The sequence below is a fragment of the Neopsephotus bourkii genome, unplaced genomic scaffold (genome assembly GCF_033783945.1).
Source record: "Neopsephotus bourkii isolate Nb327-2 ecotype Australia unplaced genomic scaffold, CSIRO-AGI_Nbou_v1 NB_1269, whole genome shotgun sequence".
Classification (NCBI taxonomy): domain Eukaryota; kingdom Metazoa; phylum Chordata; class Aves; order Psittaciformes; family Psittacidae; genus Neopsephotus; species Neopsephotus bourkii.
The window spans coordinates 439,119-463,719 of record NW_026901754.1 but is presented as its reverse complement, the minus strand read 5'-3'; the positions used below and the strand labels follow the sequence as shown (position 1 = coordinate 463,719).

At 43.3% G+C, this 24,601-nt stretch overlaps 2 protein-coding genes across 5 annotated transcripts in view; one reads left to right on the top strand and one right to left on the bottom strand.

The window, feature by feature from the left end:
• Positions 1-582: 582 nt before the first annotated feature.
• Positions 583-15,263, bottom strand: ACADM (acyl-CoA dehydrogenase medium chain). 2 transcript variants are annotated; one of them, XM_061365057.1, is made up of 12 exons: positions 14,735-15,263; positions 11,304-11,403; positions 10,435-10,532; positions 10,257-10,326; positions 7,984-8,084; positions 7,817-7,897; positions 6,821-6,951; positions 5,630-5,738; positions 4,659-4,799; positions 4,485-4,580; positions 3,571-3,819; positions 583-1,022 (listed from the first exon to the last, which is right to left on the bottom strand). In XM_061365057.1, exons 1-12 carry the CDS (start codon positions 14,756-14,758, stop codon positions 951-953), a joined length of 1,272 nt encoding a protein of 423 aa, XP_061221041.1. In that variant the 5' UTR covers positions 14,759-15,263; the 3' UTR covers positions 583-950. The 2 variants fall into 2 exon arrangements, with proteins under 2 accessions (XP_061221041.1, XP_061221040.1); XM_061365056.1 differs by having other exon boundaries at positions 11,304-11,400; positions 14,735-14,907.
• An 8,292-nt stretch (positions 15,264-23,555) lies between these two features.
• Positions 23,556-24,601, top strand: part of SLC44A5 (solute carrier family 44 member 5) — a 90,224-nt gene continuing 89,178 nt past the window's right edge. For 2 of the 3 annotated variants that reach the window (XM_061365054.1, XM_061365051.1), the window contains exon 1: positions 23,938-23,992. In XM_061365054.1, coding sequence (XP_061221038.1) covers positions 23,941-23,992 — 52 coding nt within the window. In that variant the 5' untranslated portion in view covers positions 23,938-23,940. Of the gene's footprint in view, positions 23,716-23,937; positions 23,993-24,601 lie in introns of those variants that run through there. The other variant, XM_061365053.1, reaches the window with a different exon arrangement.

Below are 24,601 nucleotides of genomic sequence, written 5' to 3'. Positions count from 1 at the left end.
GCTCCCTCTAGTTAAGTCTATCTTTCCTGTAGTGGGGAGCCTGGAACTGAATGCAGTACTGCAGGTATGGCCTCACAAATGCCAAGTAATCTGTTCTACAAGTCCAGGGGATGTCCACCTGCCAGCACTGCCACAACAATCGATCCAAGGTTAAAAAAAAAGTACATCTTGCAACACTTCCTTCTTCTCAGCTGTTCTTCAGTTACACGCTGATGGAAAGGAATCATAGGTTTAAATACACTTGATTTGAAATAAACAGAATTGCTAAGACAGTCTGAAGGAAAGCTACACATGTTCACTTGAAGTGAATTATCCTAATTGAACATACACTTGCTTAAGGAGTGTAGTAGCACCAAAGGCCACATTGTCTCTGGCTGGTATTGTTACTACTGCAGAATGTTGAAATCCTCAGAGCAGGCACAGTGCAGATACCAGCGATGCCAGCCATCATCACCCTGCTGAGCTTGGGGGGCTGCTCAGCTGCTGTGGGCTGTAACCTAGTGGGAACTGGACTGCTTTTAACATGACACTGGACAACTTACCCAAAATACTGTTTAAGTGATGAACAAAAAACAATCACACTACTCTTAAAAAAATATTTATTAGAATGCAGCAATGACTGTCAGAAGTAACATTCTGATCATGTAATTTTACAGCAAGGAAGTATTGTGAGGTTCTCATTCCTTGCCCATTTGGTATTTCAACAACCGATCACTTTGGAATTCAGAATGTTTAGAAAACATCAGCTTTGCTAGTCAGGAGTGGAGTGAAGGATTGGACAGAGAGAACATAAGTACTGCTTAATAACACAGAATAAAAAGATTTTGAAGGCAAGTGTGTTGTTTTCTTTTTCTCCAGGCCTCTTTAATTCTATTGAGAAATGCACTAAAATCCTCTTCCATGAGAACACAGAACACTGCAGTGGCACCAGACACACTTTATATGTTTCTTTAAGCCTTAAATTTGCCAACATGCTCACGAGCTATGATCATCCTTTGAATCTGAGCAGTTCCCTCATAAATCTGAAAAGAAGAAATAATATTAGCTGATGATTTTTTACAAGGTTTTAATACACCTACACTTTTAAACCTTCAGGGCAGTAATCCAGTGTGGATTAGGATGTACAGAAAGACAGAGAAAGTCGAGAAAATTCTAGTGCGACAGAGCACCTTAAGTGGGCTAAATGGAATAACTCGCATACAAGACCATGAGAGACAGTCTTGTTTTCTCAGTTGCCCTTACCTAAATTCACTATGGCTCTTGTGGAAATAGACATGGCAGGTGAAGAAGGATGAAGAAAATTGCTTAGGTGAGGAAGAAAATGCATAATTTAGTTTTTTACAAAACAAGATTTGGAACATCAGATGGAGGGGAGGAGATGACTTGTGTTGAAGTGTTGTATTTTCTTTGACTGGCCTTTCAAGTTCATACCAAATGTTGTCTTTGATGCATCCACTTATTTCCATTGCTTCTTATTAACTGGTACTTTCCCCCATACAGTTTTATTTGGGTTTTGTTTTGTTGTTTAGGGTTGTTTTTTTATTTTTTTTTCAATCATGTGTTCTTGCATTTTCCTCCAGAAACAGTCTGCATCACACTTCTGTTCTATTTGTTTGCTAGCACCAAAGTCAAAGATAGACAACAAGCCATATATGAAACTCTAATGCCAGAGGAGGCAAAATGCTCCCCAGGCATACTGCAATGTAATGCAAGGGCTGAGACAACACAGTTCAGGGCTTTAAGTGTTTCAGCTCACAGTTCTGCCAGAACCTGGTTTGGCAAATTGCTCAAATTCATGCAAATTCCATTTCTCATCTACTTAGAGGAATAATCTTCCCAAGAACCTTACAGAACCATAGAATAGTTAGGGTTGGAAAGGACCTTAAGATCATCAAGTTCCAACCCCCCTGCCATGCGCAGGGACACCTTGCTCTAAACCATATTACCCAAGGCCTCGTCCAACCTGGCCTTGAACACTGCCAGGGATGAAGCAGTCACAACCTCCCTGGGCAACCCATTCCAGTGCCTCACCACCCTAACAGGAAAGAATTTCCTCCTTATATCCAATCTAAACTTCCCCTGTTTAAGTTTTAACCCATTACCCCTTGTCCTACAACTACAGTCCCTAATGAAGAGTCCCTCCCCAGCATCCCTATAGGCCCCCTTCAGATACTGGAAGGCTACTATGAGGTCTAAAAGGCTCCAAAGCTTTTTGAAAATAAAGACACTATAATCTGCGTTCACATTAGTTTTTTGATTCAGAAGAATCTGTTCATTCCCAAAGTGAATTCCCTCACTGCTGCTGCTCAGCACGTGTTGATCCAGTTCATAAAGCAGACTGTGTTCTGCGGATACTAGGTACCTTTGTAGCAAACTGAAGTGGCAGACCCGCATTCTCTATATACCAAATACCCACCAATCTCTCATCAAGACCTAATGTCCAAGCCTACATCTGGGCCCTTACACTTACATGCATACTGGTGACATATAGTCCAAGGGACCAGACAGGCCTGCTATGAACTCAACCTGTCCAAACTGCTGATGGTGTAGCTGCTGCAGCCTCAGCACCTATTCCTGCAATCTACTAATCTGCTCCTATAGCACTTAATGACTTGTGGATGAAGACAGCTGTGGGACTCGTGTAAAGACATCAAAACTCACGATCTTCTTAAGTAAGGTTTTGGTTTATAAGCGGATGGAAATGGTTTCAGGAATCATTGACAATTAAAGAAGGGAAGCTTCCCAAATCTGAGTGAGGAAACTAAGATTTTCTACCAGAGTAGCGAAGATCTGTAGCAAGACAAACCTAGAGCAGAGTCAGGACATGTAAAAATGTTACCAGTAAACATGGTGTGTGTGATACTGAAGGAGATCAAATATATAGAAAAAAAGTTGGAAACCTGAGTTTTTGTACATGAAACATTGCCAAAAGCATATACCACCTGGAATCGGGCAGCAATACAGTGGAGCACAGTGAAGTGCCAGGTATAATCAAAAGACGCAGACAAAATAATTGTAAAGCCAACAACTCATGAGGAAAAAGGTGAAGAAGCTGCTTTAGTGTTCAGGCGGAGAGGAAAGCTGAACTACAAGGCAGGCACCAATCCAGGATACATATGGAAGGTCCAAAGATTTCTATCACTTTAGGTTTTTAAGAACAGCATTAGATGTAAACCATCTTGACTGCCAGAATACCAAAGACAGTGTTGGTATTTTGATTGCTCTTTTCTACTACTCTTCTTTTTTTTTAACCTTAAAAATTCAAAAGCTTCAAAATTAAGAATCCAAGAATTTCAGAGAGTTACCTTACTGGGAAAAAAATAAAAATAGAAGAACTATAACGTATTTCTCTTACCTGAGCTGAGTTTCAATCCAGTGCACTGACTCCTGTATGCAAGAATTTGCCTGATTTGAATGAGTCTTTTTTCAAATAGAAGGGTCACTGCTTTCATTCGAAACTTTCTTCTTTTTTTGGATACACATACATCATGATTTGAAGTAACAGCCATTACTTTATTTTATATGAAATGTATGCATTACTATAAAGGTCACATCCTCTGTTTTACTTACCTGGTAGATTTTAGCATCTCTCATCAGTTTTTCTACAGGATATTCAGTATTAAATCCATTTCCTCCAAAAATTTGTACTGCGTCTGTAGCTACTTGGTTTGCAATGTCACCAGCAAATGCCTTTGCAATGGAAGCATAGTAGGTATTCCTGCGACCAATGTCAACTTCCCAAGCAGCTCTCTGGTAAGCCATCCTAGCCAGTTCCACTTTCATTGCCATTTCAGCAAGCAAGAAAGACACTGCTTGGTGCTGTAAACAATGAAATAAACCAGGTTAACACTGCCTGGTTAACACTCCAAGACAAACATAATCCTAATACAGTGATCTCTTCAACAAACTCAGTAAATTGTACTACACTTCTTCAGAATATGGATCAGCGTCTCAGCACTGTATGTTCAATTAGACTTCTAAGTTTTTCATTCTCAAATCCATTTAGTCATAGGGATTAAATACTGAATTATGAGGTTGTTCTTTATTATTTATGAGATTGGCATTTATCTTGCTTTTTATTCATATTTCTTTAAAACTGGTAAGCAGCGTGATAGACAGTATATTCTATTAGTATTAATGCTGTGTGTTATTTCACATACCTTAGAGTTTTTTCCCCTTTCCTGAAAATCCCAGTTTATTAATGCTGAAGACCTTAAGTATGGCCTGTACATGAGTTTCAGGTTTTTGGGCAGAGTTTAGTTTCTGCTTTTACTATAATCACTGATAAATTATGGAAAGTTGCCTCATAGCTAAGTTTACTGAAATGGTTCTGGCCTATATACTCAGAAACCCTAAAATGGCAGAGATACAATATAAAAATTAATAAACTGAGTAAATCAATTAATAATCTTGAAAAATCAGTAGTAGTACATCTGGTGTGAAAACATAGCTTCTACTTATATTCCCCTGCCCCCCTCACTTACTTCAACAATTGGTTTCCCAAACGTTTTTCTCTCCAAAGCGTATTTAGTAGCTTCATCAAGTGCTCTTTTTGCTAATCCAACAGCACCAGCTGCTACCTGAGTTGAAAACAGCACAGACTAAAAAAATCAGGGATTCCTGCTATACTTTATAATTAAGTTATTTCTGATACTTACAGGTGGTCTGGTCTTATCAAAAGCTCCCATTGCTATTTTAAAACCAGCTCCTTCAGCTATTAGTACATTTTCTTTTGGGACTCTCACATCTTCAAAGACAATACCTCTTGTATCAGAGCAGCGTTGACCCATATTAATTTCCTGAAATGGGAAATTTATAGAGGTGAAAATAAATTGGATTATGCAAAGGAGCAATATGCTTTCATTCTTTAGTTTACTCAAAGCATAAGGTATGTTTTTTTTCCCAAAACACTTCATCCAAAAATTACCCTATACATGACAAACACTAGATTTGCACTTGAAGACCAGCATGCCCTTAACTTTTCTACGATGAGCAAGTTACTTTCTCCTTATATGTAAACAGTCTGTAGCCGTCATCAGTCTTGTTGTCTTTCTCTAGCTGAACTATATCCTTTGAGATGGGAGTGAAAAAAGTAAAGAATCTAATATGCAGGCAGTACAGGGTACTACAGGTAAATAAACAAGCTTTTCAAGTTTCTTGATTCCTTTCCTAATGTTCAACATCCAGTTTTGCTTACTACAAAAAAAAAAAAACAAAACAGTACTTTTTAATGAGAAATAGCACTAGTGTCTCCAAGGCCTCTTCCTCAGCCAGCAGTAACTAAAATTAAAGTTCACTTGGCTAAAGCTGTCAAACTTGCATCTTATCCTTTCAAGGCATACTACTTCTCATTTATTGGCACTTGTCAATAAAATAGTTCTCAAAGATTCTTTCGCAGCTGTTCAAAGGCAGGTTGCTTTAGACCAGTCTGAATAATTCCTTATCTGAATGAATAACTTTATAATTAAGTGCATCTTATAAATAGCTCCTGTATATTCTGAAACTGAAAAGACTGTTGTACATGAGTATATAAAATGCGCAGTTGCATAACAGTCTTTTTTCTTTAATGGCAATTTGTTGCATTATCAGTTTAGAACTGAATGATAAAAACAAAAGATCCAGTCTTCACCTTTCTTCCAACTTGGATTCCAGGGCTATCTGCTTCCACAATGAATCCAGTAAAGGCTTTGCTTGCAGGAACTTTTGGATCTGGATTGGTACGTGCTAGCAAAAAATACCTAGTGTAAAACAAAGAAGAGGGATGCAGTTTATCCTCACAATTAACAACCAGATACTTTTCTAGCTAACATTTTAAGTGGTTTTATGTGCATTTCTATGATATAATAGATTCTATCTAAGTTAAAAATTCTTTCTTCTTGTCCCTTGCAAAAATAAACAGAGAGCATGAGAAAGTTTCAGAGAATCAAGATTTCATAAAATTTAATAAAATTACTTCAGATAAACATGCAAAGATTCTCCACCTTTTCCATGTACTGTAAGTCTTTGTGGTATTATCAGCTTCATGAATAGTACAAAATAAATCTATTCACAGCACATACATAAAAATTAATGTTTTGGAAATATGTTCTTGCATGCAAAATATTATCACCTAATTTCAAAGATCTTAATTTTATTCTTCTAAGTGTAGGTTGCAAATAAGTATTTCTCTTAGAAATTAAGCAGTTGTAAATCACATACATGGTGTTCAGTACTGTCAAAAGACATCTGGTAGACTGCCTTTGATAGAGCTGCCTTGAACAAGGAAATAATTAACTAGAAAATTCGGCTTTTGGATAAACATATTAAGTTTTTTCACTTGAATTAAGAAGAATTTATGTGCTGTGGATAGGCATGATGTGAGACATAACCAAAGAGGTTTATACTGTAAAGCATGCTCCATATACACCACAGCAATAATGTTTCTAGCTTCACTAGAAGTGAGAGGTGTTTTGAGCAGAATCACTGATCTCAGTCACAATAACTATGAAGCAATGCGGCCAGCAATATGAGCCTCTTGAGTACTTGGCAAGTTAAATTAAACTGGTGCTGTCCTGCCCTGAAGAAAAAGCAGAACTGATTTCCTTTGACAGCAGAAAGATTCAAGAGGCCTTTTTGAGTGAGGAGTTGTCATATCAAGCCTCATTTCCCTTTTTAGGCTTTGCACAGCACTGAGACTAGATTCTTGTATCCCACACAAGAGGCTAAAGCGTGTCTGTTGAAACACAACAAAGATTTAGATTTCTAACAAATCTTTAAAGAACTTAACTTTGAGGGCAGAAAGCCACTATATAACAGAAATAAGAGTTAACAGTTAACACACCAGTTTGCTTTCCCACCATTTGTGATCCACATCTTCTGACCATTAATAACATATTCATCTCCTTTCTTCTCAGCTTTTGTTTTTATACCAGCCACATCAGAGCCTGCTCCAGGCTCTGTTACACAGTAAGCCTAAAAGAAAATATGTAGAATCTTGAGGAATGAAAGTTCTGTTTTTAGGCAACCACAACCTATTGAAGGCTACATGCACCCTGCTGATCTGTAAAAGTTTTAAGTGAACTGCCTGGTAAACTCAAAAATATACTACTACTACTGCTAATAATACCCACAAACCAACCCAACCACTCAAAGCACCCAACAGCTAGATCCTTCACTAGAATCTAAACATACATGGGTTAATTTTCTTTATAAATCTGTAAGAGTACATAAAATTATCTTTTAATCAAACAACCATTCTGTCATTACTTCCTCAGGCTTCACAAACTGATATGAAAGGTGAGGATCTTTGAAATGTGAAAATAAGGGCAGAGTAACATTTTATGTTTATTGCGTCCTTCATGAGGCTTAGTTGTTCACATTTTAATGCACTGCACATGAATGTTTACTTCTTTCTATGTAACAAGTACTGCTTTTATAATATTTAATATCACAAATAGTTTAATTCCCCTGCAAGGTAAGTTTCTCTTTATACAAACCTTGTATTTTTCTTAAAACGTCTACATATGCTCTCAAAAGGGAAATAAAATGCATTAACTTTTTGTAAGTGACTTAGGATGGGGATAATTTGCCAACTTATAACTTCTATTTGAGTACTTAATGTATCTCATTAGCTATTCCCTGACTTTCAGTAAATGCCACCATTTATTTACAAACAAAAATGAGCCAAGTTGTAAGTTGTGCGTTTTCTGGGAGAAAAAGTAAAGAAAAAAAAAGACAAAAAAGAAAAAAAAAAGGAAAAAATTAAAGAAAAAATAAAAAAGAGGAAATACCATTAATCTGGTTTAGGAACATTCTACAAGGATGCAGTTATACTTACACACATCATTGGCTCCTCTGTCATTCTTCCTAAGTACTTTTTCTGCTGCTGCTCATTTCCTGCAATGATTACTGGCATTTGCTGAAAGAAAATATTTAGACCATTAATCCCTATTTTTAAAACACACAGATTCTAGTTTAAAGAGCATAAGAAAAGGCAGAACTTACCCCTAGGGAATTTGCTTCAATGGCAGTCTGAACCCCTGTACATCCATAAGCTAACTCTTCTGTAATAAGGCATGCTTCAAAACTGCCAAGGCCAAGACCACCTACAGTTGAAATACTTCATTTATTAAAATGGGTTTAAATTGTAACATACTAGTGATTTACACAAATTAATTAACAACAACACATTCCCCCACATTCATCTGCTTGTGTACCACGCTTGGCAAGCCATTCTCACACAAGCTTTTTAAAAAAAGTTTTGTCAGAAAAGTAACGTGATTTGAAAATTAGGAATCACAGTTGCAGGGTTACTGTGTGAATCATGTGGGACAAGGTGCACAAAGTGGCAAGAATATACCACTACAATTTTCTTACTACTTTACATTTGAGAATTAAGAGTTCTCAGGAAAGCACAGCACTTAGGGGAAAGCAAAAAGGAAAGTGTCCACAGTAGTCAGATAACCAGCTCAGTAATCAGTCTCTGACAGGAGCCAACACTTTGGGAAGTAAATACAAATATAGTAACAATGCAACTTTACTTCCTTAAAAGTATTTTCCTGACCCTTCAGCTGACTCCCTCAGCCAAAGAGATGCCTCTTTTTGGCATCTTTGCTATACTTAACCCTTGACAGATATTTCTTGTGTGAATTTGCCCAGTCTCTTTTTGAATCTGTGTAAAATTTTAGCATCAATATCATCTGGGACAAAGAGTTTCACAAATTAACTACACACTGCATGTAGAACCATCTCCTTTCACTTATTTTAAACCTGCCATCTGCTGACTTAATTTGATGCCTTCTAGTTATACTGAAAGGGACAGTGAATTATTAATCTCTTTTCACACTCTCCATGACACTGATATTTTTAGTCATTTCTCATACAGAACATTCACCTTTTATAATCTTTGTCATCCTTTTAGGAACCTTTTCCATTTCCACAATACTCTTCTAAGATAGAAGGATCTGACTACATAATGAATTAGAGGCAAGTGCAATTTAGATTCAGGCAGCAGCATAATTATGTCAGCTGCTTTTTTCCTCATTCCCTTAAAGGTCCCTTCTGGCCTTAAATTTTACAGTTTTGACCACTTCTGGGCACTATGCTGACATTCACATAAGCACGTTAGAAACACCTAAATGTCTTCTTTGAAAGGTAGTAACTAGTTCAGAAGATACTGTTTCTCTGTGAAGTTCAGATAGCTTATTTCCTTTCACATGTGCATCCCTCCTTTTTTGAATTGCATTTGCAATTTTAACAGTTGCTGAGTTTCATGACCTTCTCCTGCACCTCTCATCTTTTCTACACTGAATAACTTAGTATGATAAATTAACTCTATCATCTCAGTATTGACCCCCTTTTACAGTTTATTTATACACATTCCAAATAGCACAAGACTCAGCAAGGCTATGCTGCTAATTTTTCCACTATGAAACCTGATGATTTTTAAAACTCGTTTTGGAAGTTCAAACATTCTGTATCAACCAGGCAAGGCATCCCCTTGTTCACACACTTACTAGCTCTTCAGAGAACTCCAGTGATTTTTACGAGGCATGATTTCCTTTCACAAAACCCCTTCTCTAGCATACCATGTTTATCTCGTCTACTATTTCTGTACTTCACCTTACTTGCTCTTAATTTCCGTGGTATATGAGGCTTACTAGTATGTATTTTCCCAGATCTCCCTTGGAGACTTTTTAAAGCAGTGGTGTCCAATTTGCCCCTTGTAATTTTTCATTTAATAATCAGGTGATTATACTGCAGTAGTTCAGCTGTTTCAGCCTTCAGTTTCTCTAGAATTTGTGGATTAATAAATCGCAACTATTTCTTTTGTCTCCTTGTTCCTTAACCTCCATGGTTACTCATATTCATAAACACTGCCAAAGCACTGCTGTACTGCACCTAATCGAAACTGAAAATATGTCCTTCTGGAATAAACTCTCTAATTGCTCCAGCCTGTGTCAGAGACTAGAACAAAATATGACCTTCTAATTTCTCTGCCTAATCAGCTGACACAGTGCACCACGAGAATATTAGGCACTTGTAATCACGTTAGGAAAATCTGGTTGTAAATTACTAAATCATAATCTGTTTAATTTATCTCCTGATTACATCCACACCTAGCAACACTTCTATGTGTCAACCTGCCTACTGATTAAATTTAGATTATCCAAGTAGGCAACTGTTTATTTTATACAGAATTCATAATTACACACATAAATCTCATCTAATGCCTTTTCTTTGTTTCATTTTACACATTAAAAAGAATGTTTACTTACCACAGCTTTCTGGTATGTGTGAATTTATAAGACCAAGTTCCCAAGCCCGTTTTATAAGTGGAAGAGGATACTGAAATAGACGTAAAAATCACCTTCTGATTCACCACAGTCAACATCTTAATTTTTAAGCAGGTTAAGACAAAAGTCTATTTTTCCCCTTACACTAAGGTAGACTTACCTCTCCAGTTCTGTCATATTGTGCAGCAACTGGAATAATTTCCTCCAGAGCAAATTTACGAGCAGTAGCTTGGAACTCTTTCTGTTCATCAGTAAGTTCTATTTAAAAAACAAAGGTCACAAATTCTCTACTATTTTTAATTCTGCCAGTTGCCAGACTATGAGGAAAAAGAAAACAAGAGTGGCCTTCCACGACAAGCCAAACCACCACTTCCTGGGCTTCTCAAGGAATCAAAAAGCTTGGCTTCCCATCTTCCTTGGACAAAACCTCCACTCTTCTCTCATCAACACCTACAATACACTCACTCACTCCTCATGAAATTATCCACAAAATAGTGAAAATGGAGTAGAGAGGACTGTGTAATATAAAATGTATTACCAAAAGAAAGAAGAAGAATGCTGTACTCATTAAATGGAGGAAGAGGAGGTGGATGCTGTCCAAAGATCCTGGCTATTCAGTTTCCAACATCTAGCTGCTGACCCACTAAATTTTGCTTTACATCTATAGCATGTCAAGACAAGGATGAATTTCCTTATAACATTTCTTTGCAACTATGTTCAACTATGACAATGTTTAGCTACTTTAACATTGTAATATTCAAAGCTAAGGCACTTTGGCAATAAAAAAGCTTAAAACAGACACAAGTCTGAAGAAGAAAATCTTACAAATATGCACATACCTGACTTGCCTGAGCTGAGAAGAAAATAATTCTGGTTTTCAAACTTTTTTTCTTTTTTTAAGAATAGAAATCTATTTTGAATAAACACCTTGACTTTCAATTCATGTTAAACTGCGATATATTATTTTTTCTTTTACCTCTGCAATTTGCCCTTAATTGCTGTATTTCTTTCAAAACCTGCAATACCTACCGAAGCTAAAGCCAGCTCCAGGTTTGCCTATATGTGCGCTTTGAGCAGGTTTGCTAGAATGTGACCTCCATCCATGCCCTGCAATGGTCTGAAGTATCTGCTAAGGAGAAAAAGAACACAAGTTGTCAGATTTTTACAGCTCCAATCTCCTAAAGCTACCAGCCTGACTGCAGCACAACTTTAAATGTAGAATCCCTCTGTAGAAACAACATCACATCAAGTAGAATACAATTACTGCAGTGATAAAAAATTCTTGGCTACCTCAAGTTTTGTTCCTGTAGCAAGCAGAGCACACATGAACTTACAGCTATTCCAGGAATCCCAGGTTTTAACAGCACTGAGTCGAGCAAACTGCTGTATCCACTTCTGAGTATTGCACAACTAATTATTTAAAAATAATTAAGTGCAATTAAAATTTATGTTCACAGAGACACAGCAATATCTGTCATTTATACACACTCATCAAACGTGATTTTCTTGATCAGTAGTGAATATTTGATCTATCCAATGTTTACCATCTACATGCAGATTGAGTAAGACTTCAAAAACAACCTATTAACCAAGATCTATAAGAATACGTTGACTCATGTCTGCTTTCTGTTACTAAGCTGCTTCTGCAGACACTTACTGATTATTTCACCCCAAGCAGGGCAGAACTCAGCAGAATATCTGAGGTTGGTTATTTTTTCCTAATACTTATCATGGATGTATTGTTTTTTTCAGTGTGTTTGCTTTGGGTTTGGTTCTGTTTGTTTGAGTTTGGTGGATTGTGGGTTTTGGTGGTGGTGGTGGTTTTCGTTGGTTGGTTTGTTGGTTTTTTTTTTTATTTAGGGCCCACAAATATTCCTGCTACAGCTATTTTCAGAATGCCTTAATTCTGAGCAAAAATATGTCTCAATTTGATTTTAAATAGTTGTTTTACCCTCTTTCATCCTTTAGTAGTTCTGAATCTCTGAAATGTTTGTACAAAAAGTGAAAAACATTTAATTGGATAAATTTCTGGAAGGACCCAAATCAATCCTGTGCAAAACCAAACCAGCCTAAACACTAAAAAAAGCCTTGTTCTTGATTTTGCTATCTGAAAATGTAGACAGGAGGAGGAGTGCAAGCATTATCAGACCAGTCAATTATTATGTAACATTAAAAAAAATCATAATAGTGCAAAAAAGTACAGAAATTTTCCTGGAAGATGTAGAAGACAAGGACGTTCCAGAAAGTTACACAGCTGGGGAGGCAACAAGTAGCTTCAAAATAAAGATGTGGTAGACAAACATGCTCTTAAAAATAAGAATGCAATGCAGAGATTGTTACAAAGTCACACCACAAGAACCGGAAGAACACAGACAAAAGAAGGTATCAACACAGCGTAGAAAGTATTTCCAGAGGATACTGACAACATGTATAAATCAGAAAGGTGAAGAAATGCAGAACGCTTGCTGCCAGGCACAGGAGCTGGGGAGGACATGGCTGGATACAGACTGTCAAGGCAGTTTGTTAATGGTTCAGCACTGCATTTTCCACTAGGCAATAAAGTATTCAGTTGAAGTTTTCACAAGTCACAGACATTGCAAAATGGTATCTTCTTAACTTCTTACTGCTGCCACTCCTACACAGAAAAACAAACCACGTTTATCCTGAAAAACCTCAACCCTTCAGAATGTATTATACCTTAATTCATCTGGAAAAAGACGAGTTGGAAAAAAGCCAGATGATTCTAATAGGGTTTATTTTCCTTCCTTTCTTTTCTTTTCTTTTCCTTCCCTTCCCCTTCTGTTAAGGAACAGCCTTTGACAGACTCAGATATAGCTTTTCCATCAAAAAAGTTCTGCCTGCACCAGCAAAAGTACTGAACTCAAAGTAATGCTAAAAGTGACACACCACGTGACAGAAGATGTCAAATTTATACTAGAGAACTACTGTGGGTTGTGTACCCAAGTAGCATGCAAGTCAACACTGAAGGCTGCTCTGGAAAAAGTGAACACTTCCCCCACAAACAGAAATAGGAACTGGTCAGGTGGGATTCATACCTGGAAGCTGCATAAGTGATAAAGTGACAAAGGATCACAGCTTGCTACATGTAAGAATTTGGATGCCCATCTGCCTACCTACTCTCTCAAGTTTCTTATTGCCTGACTCAAAGGAACAATGAGATTCAGTAACAAGCTACTGCCAACGATGCTCCAATGCAACTCCTGCTGCATTTCCATGCACTATTCCGTAAAGTCTGCACAATTAGAAATACTATCATTAGAATGGCAAGACTAACACTGGAATAACCTGCTGTCAGAAAAAGGGCATGACATGGATACACACGGAAGCAATACATACTATTCCCTTAACACTTAAAACAGCTACAGAACCTGTCTGAAAAGCTGCACATCACAAAAGAAGCCGGACAACAAGCTAAGGTCGCTGACCTTGACTCTGCATCAGGACAAAAATGAAGAGAGTTGTCCTGAGCAGCTCGTTGCTGGGGTACTGTGTCAACAGGCTGAACTGGAAATACCCATGCCCTAGGATGGGCATTAATCACTTCCATTCCCGCTGCCTAACGCACGGGTTATGACCTGTGAAACACTGCCTGGCTGCAGATGAAACTTCTTCCTCCACGGATGCTGTCAAGGCAGCACCCTGGGGCGCACCAGGGCTGCTTCCAGGCAGCTCTGGCGACATGCCCTTCTGCTAGGTCAGTGAGTGAGTGCCTCTGGAAGACGGGACGCCAGAGGAAGGCCTGAAAATGCTACAGACAAGATACTGTTTTGTTTTCTATTCAAGGAACGAACTTGAGTAACTGTTGCTTTCTAGTTTGACGCTAGGACGTTACTGGCGGCTCAGCACAGCAGCACATCGGTAGTTCAGAAAAACAACTACTGCACTTCACACACACTTCAAGAAGTAGCACCGGCAATGCGGCTCGGTGAGCTGCCCTACACAAACACCCCGAGCTACGAGCCCCGATGTGCTGCAGCGGTCGCCACCGGGAGACGGGGGCCGCGGCTTTCCCGCAGTCCCTTCCCACGACCTTTGACACACAAAGAGGCCCGCGGTTGTGCAACAGCTCCGCGGCGGGCGGGCGGGCGGCACCGGGCGGACCACGGGGATTTGCCCAGGACCTCGCCGGTAACCAGCAGTAGCGAGAGGCCCTCGGCTCCGCGTGGCCCTGCCCTCCGGGGCAGCCGTCGGCTCTCGGCTCTTACCGACAAGACGGGAGCCGGGCCTGGCCGCCGCCGCCCGGCCTGGCCCCCGCCGCCTGCCCTCCACGGCCCCGGGGCCGCCAGAGCTTCCCACCTTTGCTCCGCAGCGCTCTCTCGGCCCACGGCCCTTCCCCGCCACCGCAGCGCCGCGCCCCGCCCCACGCCCCGGGCCCAGGCCCAGGCCCCGGCCCCGGCCCCGGCCCCGGCCCCGGCCCAGGCCCAGGCCCGGCCGCTCACCCGGGTTGCCCGCAGTGCAGACATCTTGGCGGGGGTGCCGGTGGCCGCGGAGACTCCGGCCGAGCCCGGAGAGGCGGGGCGCTGGGGCAGCGGGGCGGTGCCGCGCAAGCCGCCGGCTACGCCGACCTGAGGCCCGCAGGGGTTTAACCCCCGAGAGGGTCGTCCCGCGCCGCTGCAGAGAGTCTGGGCCAGCCGCTGCCCTGGCTCCGCGGTGGGCAAGAGCCGGGGGTAAGCGGCACAGCGCGCTTGGGGGCTCGGGGTAAGCAGGAGAGGCGGCGCGGCTCGGCTCGGCGGGTGGCTGTTGTCTCCCGCCCACCCGCGGAGACCTTCATTCGCTGCGTTTGCTGCTTGCTCCCAGGACAGGGGAAAGCCCGGACTGTTGACGCCGCCGAGGTACCGCCGCTGCCTCGCAGATACCCACTCAGCGCCCGTGCATACCGGAACAGGAGGTTTGACTAAGGCTTGGCCAGTGCGCCTTTCGGCTAGCGACTCTTTTGGGCTGTCTCCAGCCCCGCACAACTTTCCTTCCTTCCCCCTTAGAAAAAAAGGGAGTGACCCGTTCTGTTGTGTTTTTACAAGAGACATTAAGGTGCCGGAGCCGGAGGCAGCCCAGAGAGGGGCAACGGGGCTGATGCAGGGCCTGGAGCCCAAGTGTGATGGGGAACGGCTGAGGGACCTGGGGGGTTCAGTCTGGAGAAGGCTCAGGGGGGACCTGATCGCTCCCTCCAACTGCCTGACAGGAGGATGGAGCCAGCAGGGGCTGGGCTCTGCTCCCAAGGAGCAAGGGATGGGACAAGAGGAGCCGGCCTCAAGCTGCACCAGGGCAGGTTTAGGTGGAGCTGAGGAACAATTCCTGCCCCAGACGGTGCTCAGGCATTGGAACAGGCTGCCCAGGGCAGGGCTGCAGGCACCGGCCCTGCAAGGGTTCACACCCCGTGGGGACGAGGCCTCAGTGCCATGGGTCAGTGGTGGTCTTGGCGGTGCTGGGAACGGTTGGACTGGATGGGATTAAAGGGCTTTTCCAACCTGGTTGATTCTAGGATTTTAATACCATTCTTAATTTGAGGTCTCATAGCGATGTGTACTGTGTTGATAGTTGTGTAAAATGTGCTTATAAACGCTCTAAATTCTGGCCACATGCTAAAGCAAAGCTCTTATTTTATAAATTATGTGCAGTGCACAAAATATATTCTTTTGAATATGATTCTTCAGTGTCACAAAGCAGTGTTAATTAGGGGTTTATTAAAACAACTCTTTAAAGACAAATAGCCACTTCAATTTGTCTGTGAATGACTTTTTTATGGCAAGAGATTTTAACAGAATTACCAAAACATAAAGCAATTTCCTGGAAGCTGAATTTTGGATATCCTTTCATTTTGCATAACAATTCAAAGTAAGATGTCCCAAATACTTTTAGGGCAGCTATTGCCTTGGTATGTTTAGTTCTTCATTGCTTGGTTTGTTTCTGACAGTTGAGAGTACTGATTTTGTATTTAGTACCCAATCATTGCTAAAGTAGGATGCTAACTGTGTAATAGCTATTTCTTATCTATGTCAGCTGATTAAAAAGAAGCTGATGATAATGTTGTGTAGGCTTTATCCTGGCATGACTCCAGGTGTTCACCTGACTCAGTCACAGGCTGGTGATTAACTCCAATACCAGCAGATTCCCCACTCCCCGCCCTGTACTGTAAAGATAGTTGAGTAAAAGAAGCATAATTTATAACTTTGTTGCCCAAGTATTTAATGAAGAATTTGTATGTTCTTCCTGCTGTAAATCTGGTTTCAAGTACATCATACCACTGGATTGTATGGCTGCAGGGCTTTTAAATATGAGCACTCAAGTCTGCATTTTGTGTTCTATTTTATATAGGGCCCTATTCTGTAGGTCATGTTTCTGATTATGGTGTGGGAGTTTAATTACTGAGCAGTCCATTTTCTGTTGGTAAATTGTTCGGTTTGTGTGCACATAGTATCTGCACTACTCATCTGATTTATCATCGCAACAGCCCTTGTGATGAGATACAGGGAAAAATATTAATCTTATTTTAATGTTGTAAAAGTTTAATTTTAGATATGCAGCGTGGATTTTACTATGTTAATTCTAATGAGGATTACACACCCACAATTCTGAAGATGGGTTGATGGGTTCAGAATCTGTATGAAAAGCTGGTGTCACAGGTAGTATGACTGAGTCAAGTGCTTGAATACCTGTAAGGATGTTAGACACTGAGTGTGTTTGCTGGCTGCAGGAAGAGATTTACTGTGGTGCTCAGACTTGAGACCTTATTTCTAGATGCCTTTGAGATTAGGATCCGTAACCCTTCAGTAAGCAAATAAGCTCTTTTTTTGCACTGTGGTGAAGAGACAGCTTGGAATGGGGCTCAGGACATCCGTAAAGCTGAGAGATTGAATAAATCAGTCCACTGAGGGAATATTGACATTAGGAAGTAATGCAGACCGATACTGTTGGATTTATAGTGTGAAATGCTTGTATTCAAGACATGGGAAGTGTTTTGTAGGATTTTTGCTTTGAGCTAGACAAAATACCCACTAATGTGTTGTTGGGGCACATTAGGTGCACTCCTAGATCAGGTCTTCCAGATAGTTTCATCCAAAATTCAGTTAATATGCTTTGAAATCTCTCTGTGAATGAAATAATGTTCAGTAGGTGGGGACAATTGGGAGATTCCCCTCAGAACCACACTCCTTACCTGAACTGAACTGTTTGTGTAGATAGAGCCTGTGAAGATAGTTGTCTGAAACTGTCCAGCTGAGGAAACTGAGCCAGGAGCAAACTGGAACATTTGCTGTTCTCCAGGCTTGCCTTGCATTAGAAGCACCTTTGCAAGTTTGCTGCTTGCCTCTGAAGACAGGTGTCTATGTACTTTCTGGATGCAAGCCTCTCTATTAAAAAGCTCCTAACTATCTCCTGCAGTGTTGTAGAGGTTAAAGAAAGAAGAAGGGAAAGAGTGCATGGAGCCAAGATCGGTATTCAAGGGCATTTCTGCTAACTGACAGGAGCAACTGCAATAAGGTACCAGAACCTTGTCTTGATTAGGGTCACTAGTTAATGCAGCTAATGAAGCCATACCCTTGCCCACATTTCTTCACTTCCTTCAGTCATTTTTTGCCCTACCTCTCTTCGCATCTCCTTGACTTTTGGCCTCTTCAGGAGCCTGCTTTTGGCCTCTTCAGGAGCCTGCTTTGGCCTCTTCAGGAGCCTGCTTAGTAAGGTTCAATGGGATATAGCCCTAGAGGGCAGGGGGGCTCAAGACTCTTGGCTGGTCTTCAAGGATCACCTGTTACAAGCTCAGGAGTGTTGCATCCCAACCAGAAGGAAGTGCAGGAGGAGGGCCAGGAGACCTCCTTGGATGGATAAGGAGCTGCTGAGGAAAATTCAAATGAAAAAAGAGCTCTATAGAAAGTGGAAGCAAGGACAGGTGGCCTGGGAAGAGCACAGGGATGTTGTCCGGGAAGCTAGGCACCAGGTTAGGAAAGCTAAGGCCCAGTTAGAATTAAACTTGGCTAGGGATATTAGGGATAACAGGAAGGGATTCTACAGGTACATAGCAAATAAAAAACAGATTAGGGAGAACATAGGCCCCCTCAGAAAGCTCTCAGGTGAACAAGCTACACAGGATTTGGAGAAGGCTGAGGTTCTGCATGACTTCTTTGCCTCTGTCTTCTCTAGCAAAGGCTCTGACCGCAACACCCAAGTCTTGGAAGGCAGACGCAGGGACTGTGAGAATGAAGACCTTGGGCCCACTGTAGGAGAGGAATTGGTTTGAGACCATCTTAAAAATCTGAACGTGCTCAAGTCCATGGGTCCTGATGAAATCCATCCGCGGGTCCTGAAGGCGCTGGGAAATGAAGTTGCTAAGCCGCTGGCCAACACATTTGAGAAATAATGGCAGTCAGGTGAAGTTCCTGACAACTGGAAAAAGGGAAATATAACCCCCATTTTCAAGAAGGGCAAAATGGATGACCCAGGGAATTACAGACCGGTCAGTCTCACCTCTGTGCCTGGCAAAATCTTGGAGCAGATTCTCCTGGAAGGCATGCTAAGGCACATGAGAAACAACAAGGTGCTTGGTGACAGCCAGCATGGCTTCACTAAGGGGAAGTCCTCCCTGACCAATTCGGTGGGTTACTTTCTACAATGTCATTGTTCTGCGGCAAAATAATCAGAATCATAAAGTGGTGCATGTTCTTGCATAAAAATTAGAGTATTAGTTCTGTTATCCTTTTCTGTTACTTTTTTTTCTGGTACTTTTTTGGGTTTTTTACTACCTCTGAATACTGAAATGAAAATTTTCATATATTATCCATGATAACAAAATACAATTCCTGGGTTGTAATGATCAACTCAAAGCTCATATTTGTGTATGAGTGTTTCTCTGCACCCCTTGTCTTTATCATTTTACATTTATCTGCCCTGAACTTACCTGAAATTATTTCAGTCCCATAACCATTGGCAGCAAAATTTCCCACTCCAGTGTTCCTCTCATTTATCAGGTCACTGATGAGTGCCTGGAACAGGAACGGCCCTGGCACATTAGTCTTTGAGATTCCCTGGGGGACCCCATCACTGTGACACAGTATTGTTTAGTCTTCAAAGTTTTTTGAAAATTTCTGTAAAGGGGTGTGGAAGTGTCTGTCCCTTTGGGGGTATTTGGTCAAGAATCTTCTCAATGCAAAATGGGGGAAGAAGAAAAGGAGGAAGCCATAAACAAGAACATAAAAAGACACAGACATGACTGACAAATGGTAAGGTAGGCAGTGATGAGATATAAACCCGCTCAGTCATGCTAAAGGGTATGGGGACATTTATTTCAGTAGGACTATCTGACCAAGTCTCTTGTCAAATGGCATAGCAAGAAAAAGTGGGAAGCCATAAACAAAACATGGAAACACAAACTTGACAGGCAAACTATACTGACAAAGACAAGCAATAAACTGGCTCTCAATAAACTATAGGCAAACTGAGACTTTGCAACTGATGAGGATGAAAACCTGAGGGTCCAGAATGTTGGAAAGGGATGCCTGGAGCTATGAAAACCAGTGAAGGAATGTGCAGGGGAAGGGCATCTGGAGGAGCAAAGGAGGAATAGGCAGAATGGAGTATAAAAGGGACCATGGATGTGCATATGTGCATCCAGAGAGCCTCTTGTGTGTGCCTGCACCAGTGACCTGTCTCTGCCAGCCCAAGAGGAGCTTCCAGTGCTTGTGAGTGGTGTGGGTCCTGTGTGTAGTTACCATTGAAGGTAATGCTTCACATGTGAAAGTGCCTGTGACTGGCCAAGTCAGTGTCCTGTGTGGGTCACTAGGACATGTGCTCAACTTTGCTGCTGGCTGATCCTGCACATGAGAAGGTGCTACCTCTTCCTGGACAGGTACACTGGGTCCCCAGGCACAGGCCTGGGCTCCAGCAGCTGGGCAGGGGTCCTGGGCTGGAGCTGCAACTGGTGACAGGCACTCCTAACACCCCTTAACACTTTTTATCCGTAAAAAGAGTTCTTCTTTTCTCTTTATGGTGGCTCAATTTATTTAAGACTTTCTGATGAGGCAGCTTGTTTTAAAAAATGTTTTCAGAAATCCAAATAACCTGAAGACCAGCTGTATTCTGCATCTTCACACCTGCTGACTCACTGGGATGTCTCCAGTAGTTCTGTGAGCCCTGACTTCTCTTTACAAAAAAACGTACTTCCCAATATATCCTATGTTCCAAACTTGTCTGCATGATCGTAGCTTCCTCTGTTTGCAGCATGCAGGGGGGGGTTTATCAGTGCACTTTTCTGGATTTTCATCAGAAACATGTTCAAAAATTTCAAAAATGTCGATCATCCTCAAGTCTGTATGTGCATAGGAGGCTTAAGGGGAATACCAGATCTGCCCTGCGTGTGCTCTTCCTGCTCTTGGCTTTTAAAAAGAGGATTATTTTTAGTGTCTGCACTTCTTGCAAATTAACGCTCAAACTCTTTTTTGGCCTGCCTTAGCGTGCTTTCACATTTAACCTGCCAACTTGTGTGATCCTTTATCATTTACTCATTTGAACACAGCTTTAACTTACCAAATGATTCCTCCAACTGCCCTTTTCATTCTGCCTGGACATGCTGGTTTCCTTTCACCATTTCTCAGGCCCTTCAGAAAAACATGAATACACAAAGATGATCTGCTATGTCTCAAAGTGGTGTCTTTACATAGCCTTCTATCTACCAGAAATACTATAACTCATGTATTTTTAGCACTACTCTAACCTATTGAATTCTTATTATCAAGTTCTTTCTTTTTTAGTGTATTTTTCAGTTATTCCTTGGTTCTGATGGTTAGAAACAAGTCAAAAGATACTTCTTATCCTGGAGGATTCCAGACTAACTTCTTAATATTATGTATGATTTTATTCTTTTAAAAAATCTAAGAATCCTAACTTTATATTGCCTATAAACCCTACTGAAAAGAAAAAAAAAATTGCTGGAGTGCACGTGAGGATTTTCTCTCCCTAGAACTTAGAATTGCTGAGTAAGTCAAAGCTTATTTCTGGTTGTTAGCCATAGCCCATATATATATATCTGTGCAGAACATATATGCAGAACATATATGTTCTGTTATATATAATGCACATAACATATACGTATGTTCTATATAGCATATATGTTAAATATAACATATGTTGCATACAGTATATAATATAAATACTGTATTACATAGTCTGTATAATGTTGTATATACACAAAAATATATGCATACACAAGAGGCAACATATAGTGTATGCTGTATGTCATATATACTACTTATGATCCATGATAGATAGATATATAGTTTATATATGTATTGGTAGGACTGGCTATATAAACTCCATTGCCTATGGCTTTTATTGTTTAGTTTGTTGAGATTCCAATGTCCGTTCTTGAAAGTAGGCTATATGCAGATAGTGCTCTGCACCAAGGGAACGAAGTAGTCCTGAGCTGTGGGATAGTACTGATGCTTCCCTGAGAATTCGACTTCAGCTCTGACCAGCAAATCCCACCCTGCCCTGCTTTACAGGTTGCAGTGCCTCATCAGAATGAGCCAGAAGACATTAACCCACGACCCTGGTGCTTACAGAGCTGTCCTACACAGCTTTTCTCCTGTTTGACTCAATCTCTAACACAAGAAGCTCTTCTTTCTGTAGGTGAGATTGTCTGAATTGTCATCAACGCTGAGATGAAATAAGGATTTCTTTAGATAGCAAAGTATGTCATCCCTTTGATAGAGGAGGTGTTTGCTCTTTGGATCTTTTTCCCAGAACAATGACAGGTATCTTGGGTAGCTAGACGTGGCTTAAGAGGGTGGGTGGACTAGGTCTGGGAAAGAACTCCAGTTTACCTTTGTGGACCACCATGGATGCACAGAATGCATTAACCTCTGCCTGGGTAGTATTCTGATGAAACAGGGTAGCTGGAAGAAGCAACTACTCATTTTAAAAGTTATAAAGACATATAAATCCTCCCAATTAAATGCAGAACGGAAATAACTACCCCCAGTACTTCCAGTACTCGCTGACAAAGCTGCATATGTGAACCTAAGCAGTATGAGAGCAATTGGCCTGAACTGAACTGAGACCTCTGTGGGGATGTATAAGGTGTGACATGTGCCTGGTTTTGTTTCCTTAAACCTAGCAAAGGCAGCTGGCACTGCAAGACCTGGTGCTGCAAGACTGGAGGAGGCACACCCCCTCACTGCCTCTGATGTATGTGTGATTGGTTCATGTTTCAGTACCAGCATATTAACATCTTTTATGATCTATGCATATTAATTTAGTTATAAATAAAATACTTGCGTGCTTTTGAGATTTGTAAGCCAACTTTTGAAAGGTTACCTGTATTTGCAAGACTTGGAGTACCTTTCTCTCAAATTGCTCCTGTGTAAACATGTAAATGATGGCCTACATCTTCTGTCAAGAATTACAGGGGGTTAGTTCAATTTTTTTTTTCAATACAAGATTTTGCATCTTGTGTTGGACTTTCTGATGCTTCCCCAGCAACAGACTAAGAGATAAATCACAGTGTGACATCTGAATATAGTGTCCTTTAGCTGCAGCAATGATTTGGGCCGTCACTGTCAGCAATCAAACTGCGCTTTAAGTGGCCATTGCCCCACAGGGAGGAGGATGACAACTGAAGTTTATAGCCAGCATCTGTATTTGTCAGCGCTGAAGCTGTACTTTGACGGGATCAGGGAATGCCTCTACCAAGCCCGGACTAAAGTGTTGCGGTTCCTCCTGGTGAAGAAGGGGGGACGGAAATCCAGCTCTGTTGGGGGGAACCGGAGTGCTTCGCCCTCCGACCAGCCCCCGGGCTCTTCTCCGCGGCGGGGCTCGGCTCGGCTCGGCTCAGCACGGGCGGCCCGGACAGCTCCGCCGGGAGCGGCGGGAGGCGCTTTCCAAGGTCGCCCCCGGGGCGGTGGGGCCAGGGCGGGCGGCGAAGAGCTTCGGGACCGGCTGCCTGCTCCGGACCCGCCGCCGAGCCTCGGGACGCGGGTGGGGATGGAGAGAGCGTCCCCCCTGAGGGAGTCACGGAGCCGAGGGGCAGCGGCCGGGATGGAGACATACCCGTCGCGGAGCCCGCCAGGTACGGTACGGTACGGTACGGCGCCCGCCTCCGGCAGCTGCCCACGTTGTGTCCGCGCGGGACCGGCCCGTCCCCGCCCCCGGCTCGATCCCGCTGCCCCCTCCCACACCCCACAGTTCGGGCACCGCCCCCACGGGCTCGGCGCAGGCGTCAGCTGCGGAGCCGCCGGGACGGGCGGTTCAGCGCGGGTGGTGTTCTGAGTCGAGCGGAGCGGAGCGGGGTCTGCCCGGCTGCTGCCGCCTCTCATGCCTTCACGGCAACAAAGGGCGCGCTGAGCGGCGGGCGGCGGCGCCGGGCCACTGGCCGTGCCGGCGCGGAGGCACCAGGAGACGATGGCCAGGAAGGGAGAAGCGTCCGCGGCTCTCTACGGTGAGCGCCCGGCGCGGGGGCAAGGCGGGGCGGGTGACGGTGCTGGCGGCGGGGGCCCCGGGCCCTAGTGCCTCGCTCCGGCCTGGTTGCGCTGCGTCTCCAGTCGGCGCGCGCCGGCGGCGGAGTTAGTGTCCCTCAGCGGGTGATGGGTGCAGGGACCCCTCGCAGGCGGGAGCGCCTACAGCCCGGGGCGGCCGGGAGCGGACGGGAGCCAGCGGCAAAGGGATGGGGGCAGGCATGGCGAAGATCTCCGCCAGCCCCCCGGCCTCGGGAGCAGGTGCGTTGCGGCCGCTTTGTCCGAGCTGTGGGGCGGAGAGGGCTGCGGGGCCCGGCGCCGGGAGGGAGGGCAGGAGGGGAGGCCGCCGGGCGGCAGGTGCGCGGCGGCGGCAGGGCCGTGCCGGCCGTTAGGCGCGCGGGGTTCGGCGGGGCCAGGCCAGGCCGCGGCGGCCGTTGTGCGGGGCGGGGGCCGAGCCGCGGTGCTCGGGGGTGCACGGCTGCGCGCACCGCGGTCCCTGCTCCCCGGCTGGGTCCGGGGAAGGTCACCGGGGCAGGGCTTCACCTCGGCGGGCGCTGCGTGGAAGCCGGTGCGGTTGCGGCAGTGGGCACGGGGCTTGCGGAGCTCCCTGCCCTGTGTGAAGGTGTCGGAACAGAACCGATTTCCTCGTCCAGCGTGCGCGAGATTTCCGTGGCAAAACAAACCTGAGGAGTGAGCAGCCCCCCGGGAACAGGGGAGCCGGGGAAGGAGGAAACGAGGCAGCTCCTCTGAGCGCCCCGGGGACCCTGGTAACCGGCCCGGTGACACACGGGCGAGACTCCTCGGCAGAGCAGCCTCTGCCTTTTGGTGCCACGGGCACGCACTGTGCTGTGTTTACAGCTCGTGGAAAAC

What these genes read in the sequence shown, in the direction of transcription:
- ACADM (XM_061365057.1), bottom strand. Translation starts at nt 14,758, where the DNA reads ATGTCTGCACTGCGGGCAACCCGG. An exon ending in ACACATACCAGAAAGCTGTG is followed by an intron (nt 8,085 to 10,256) that starts GTAAGTAAACAT and finishes TTTCAACTGTAG; the next exon opens with GTGGTCTTGGCCTTGGCAGT. An exon ending in CAGAGGAGCCAATGATGTGT is followed by an intron (nt 6,952 to 7,816) that starts GTAAGTATAACT and finishes ATTTTCTTTTAG; the next exon opens with GCTTACTGTGTAACAGAGCC.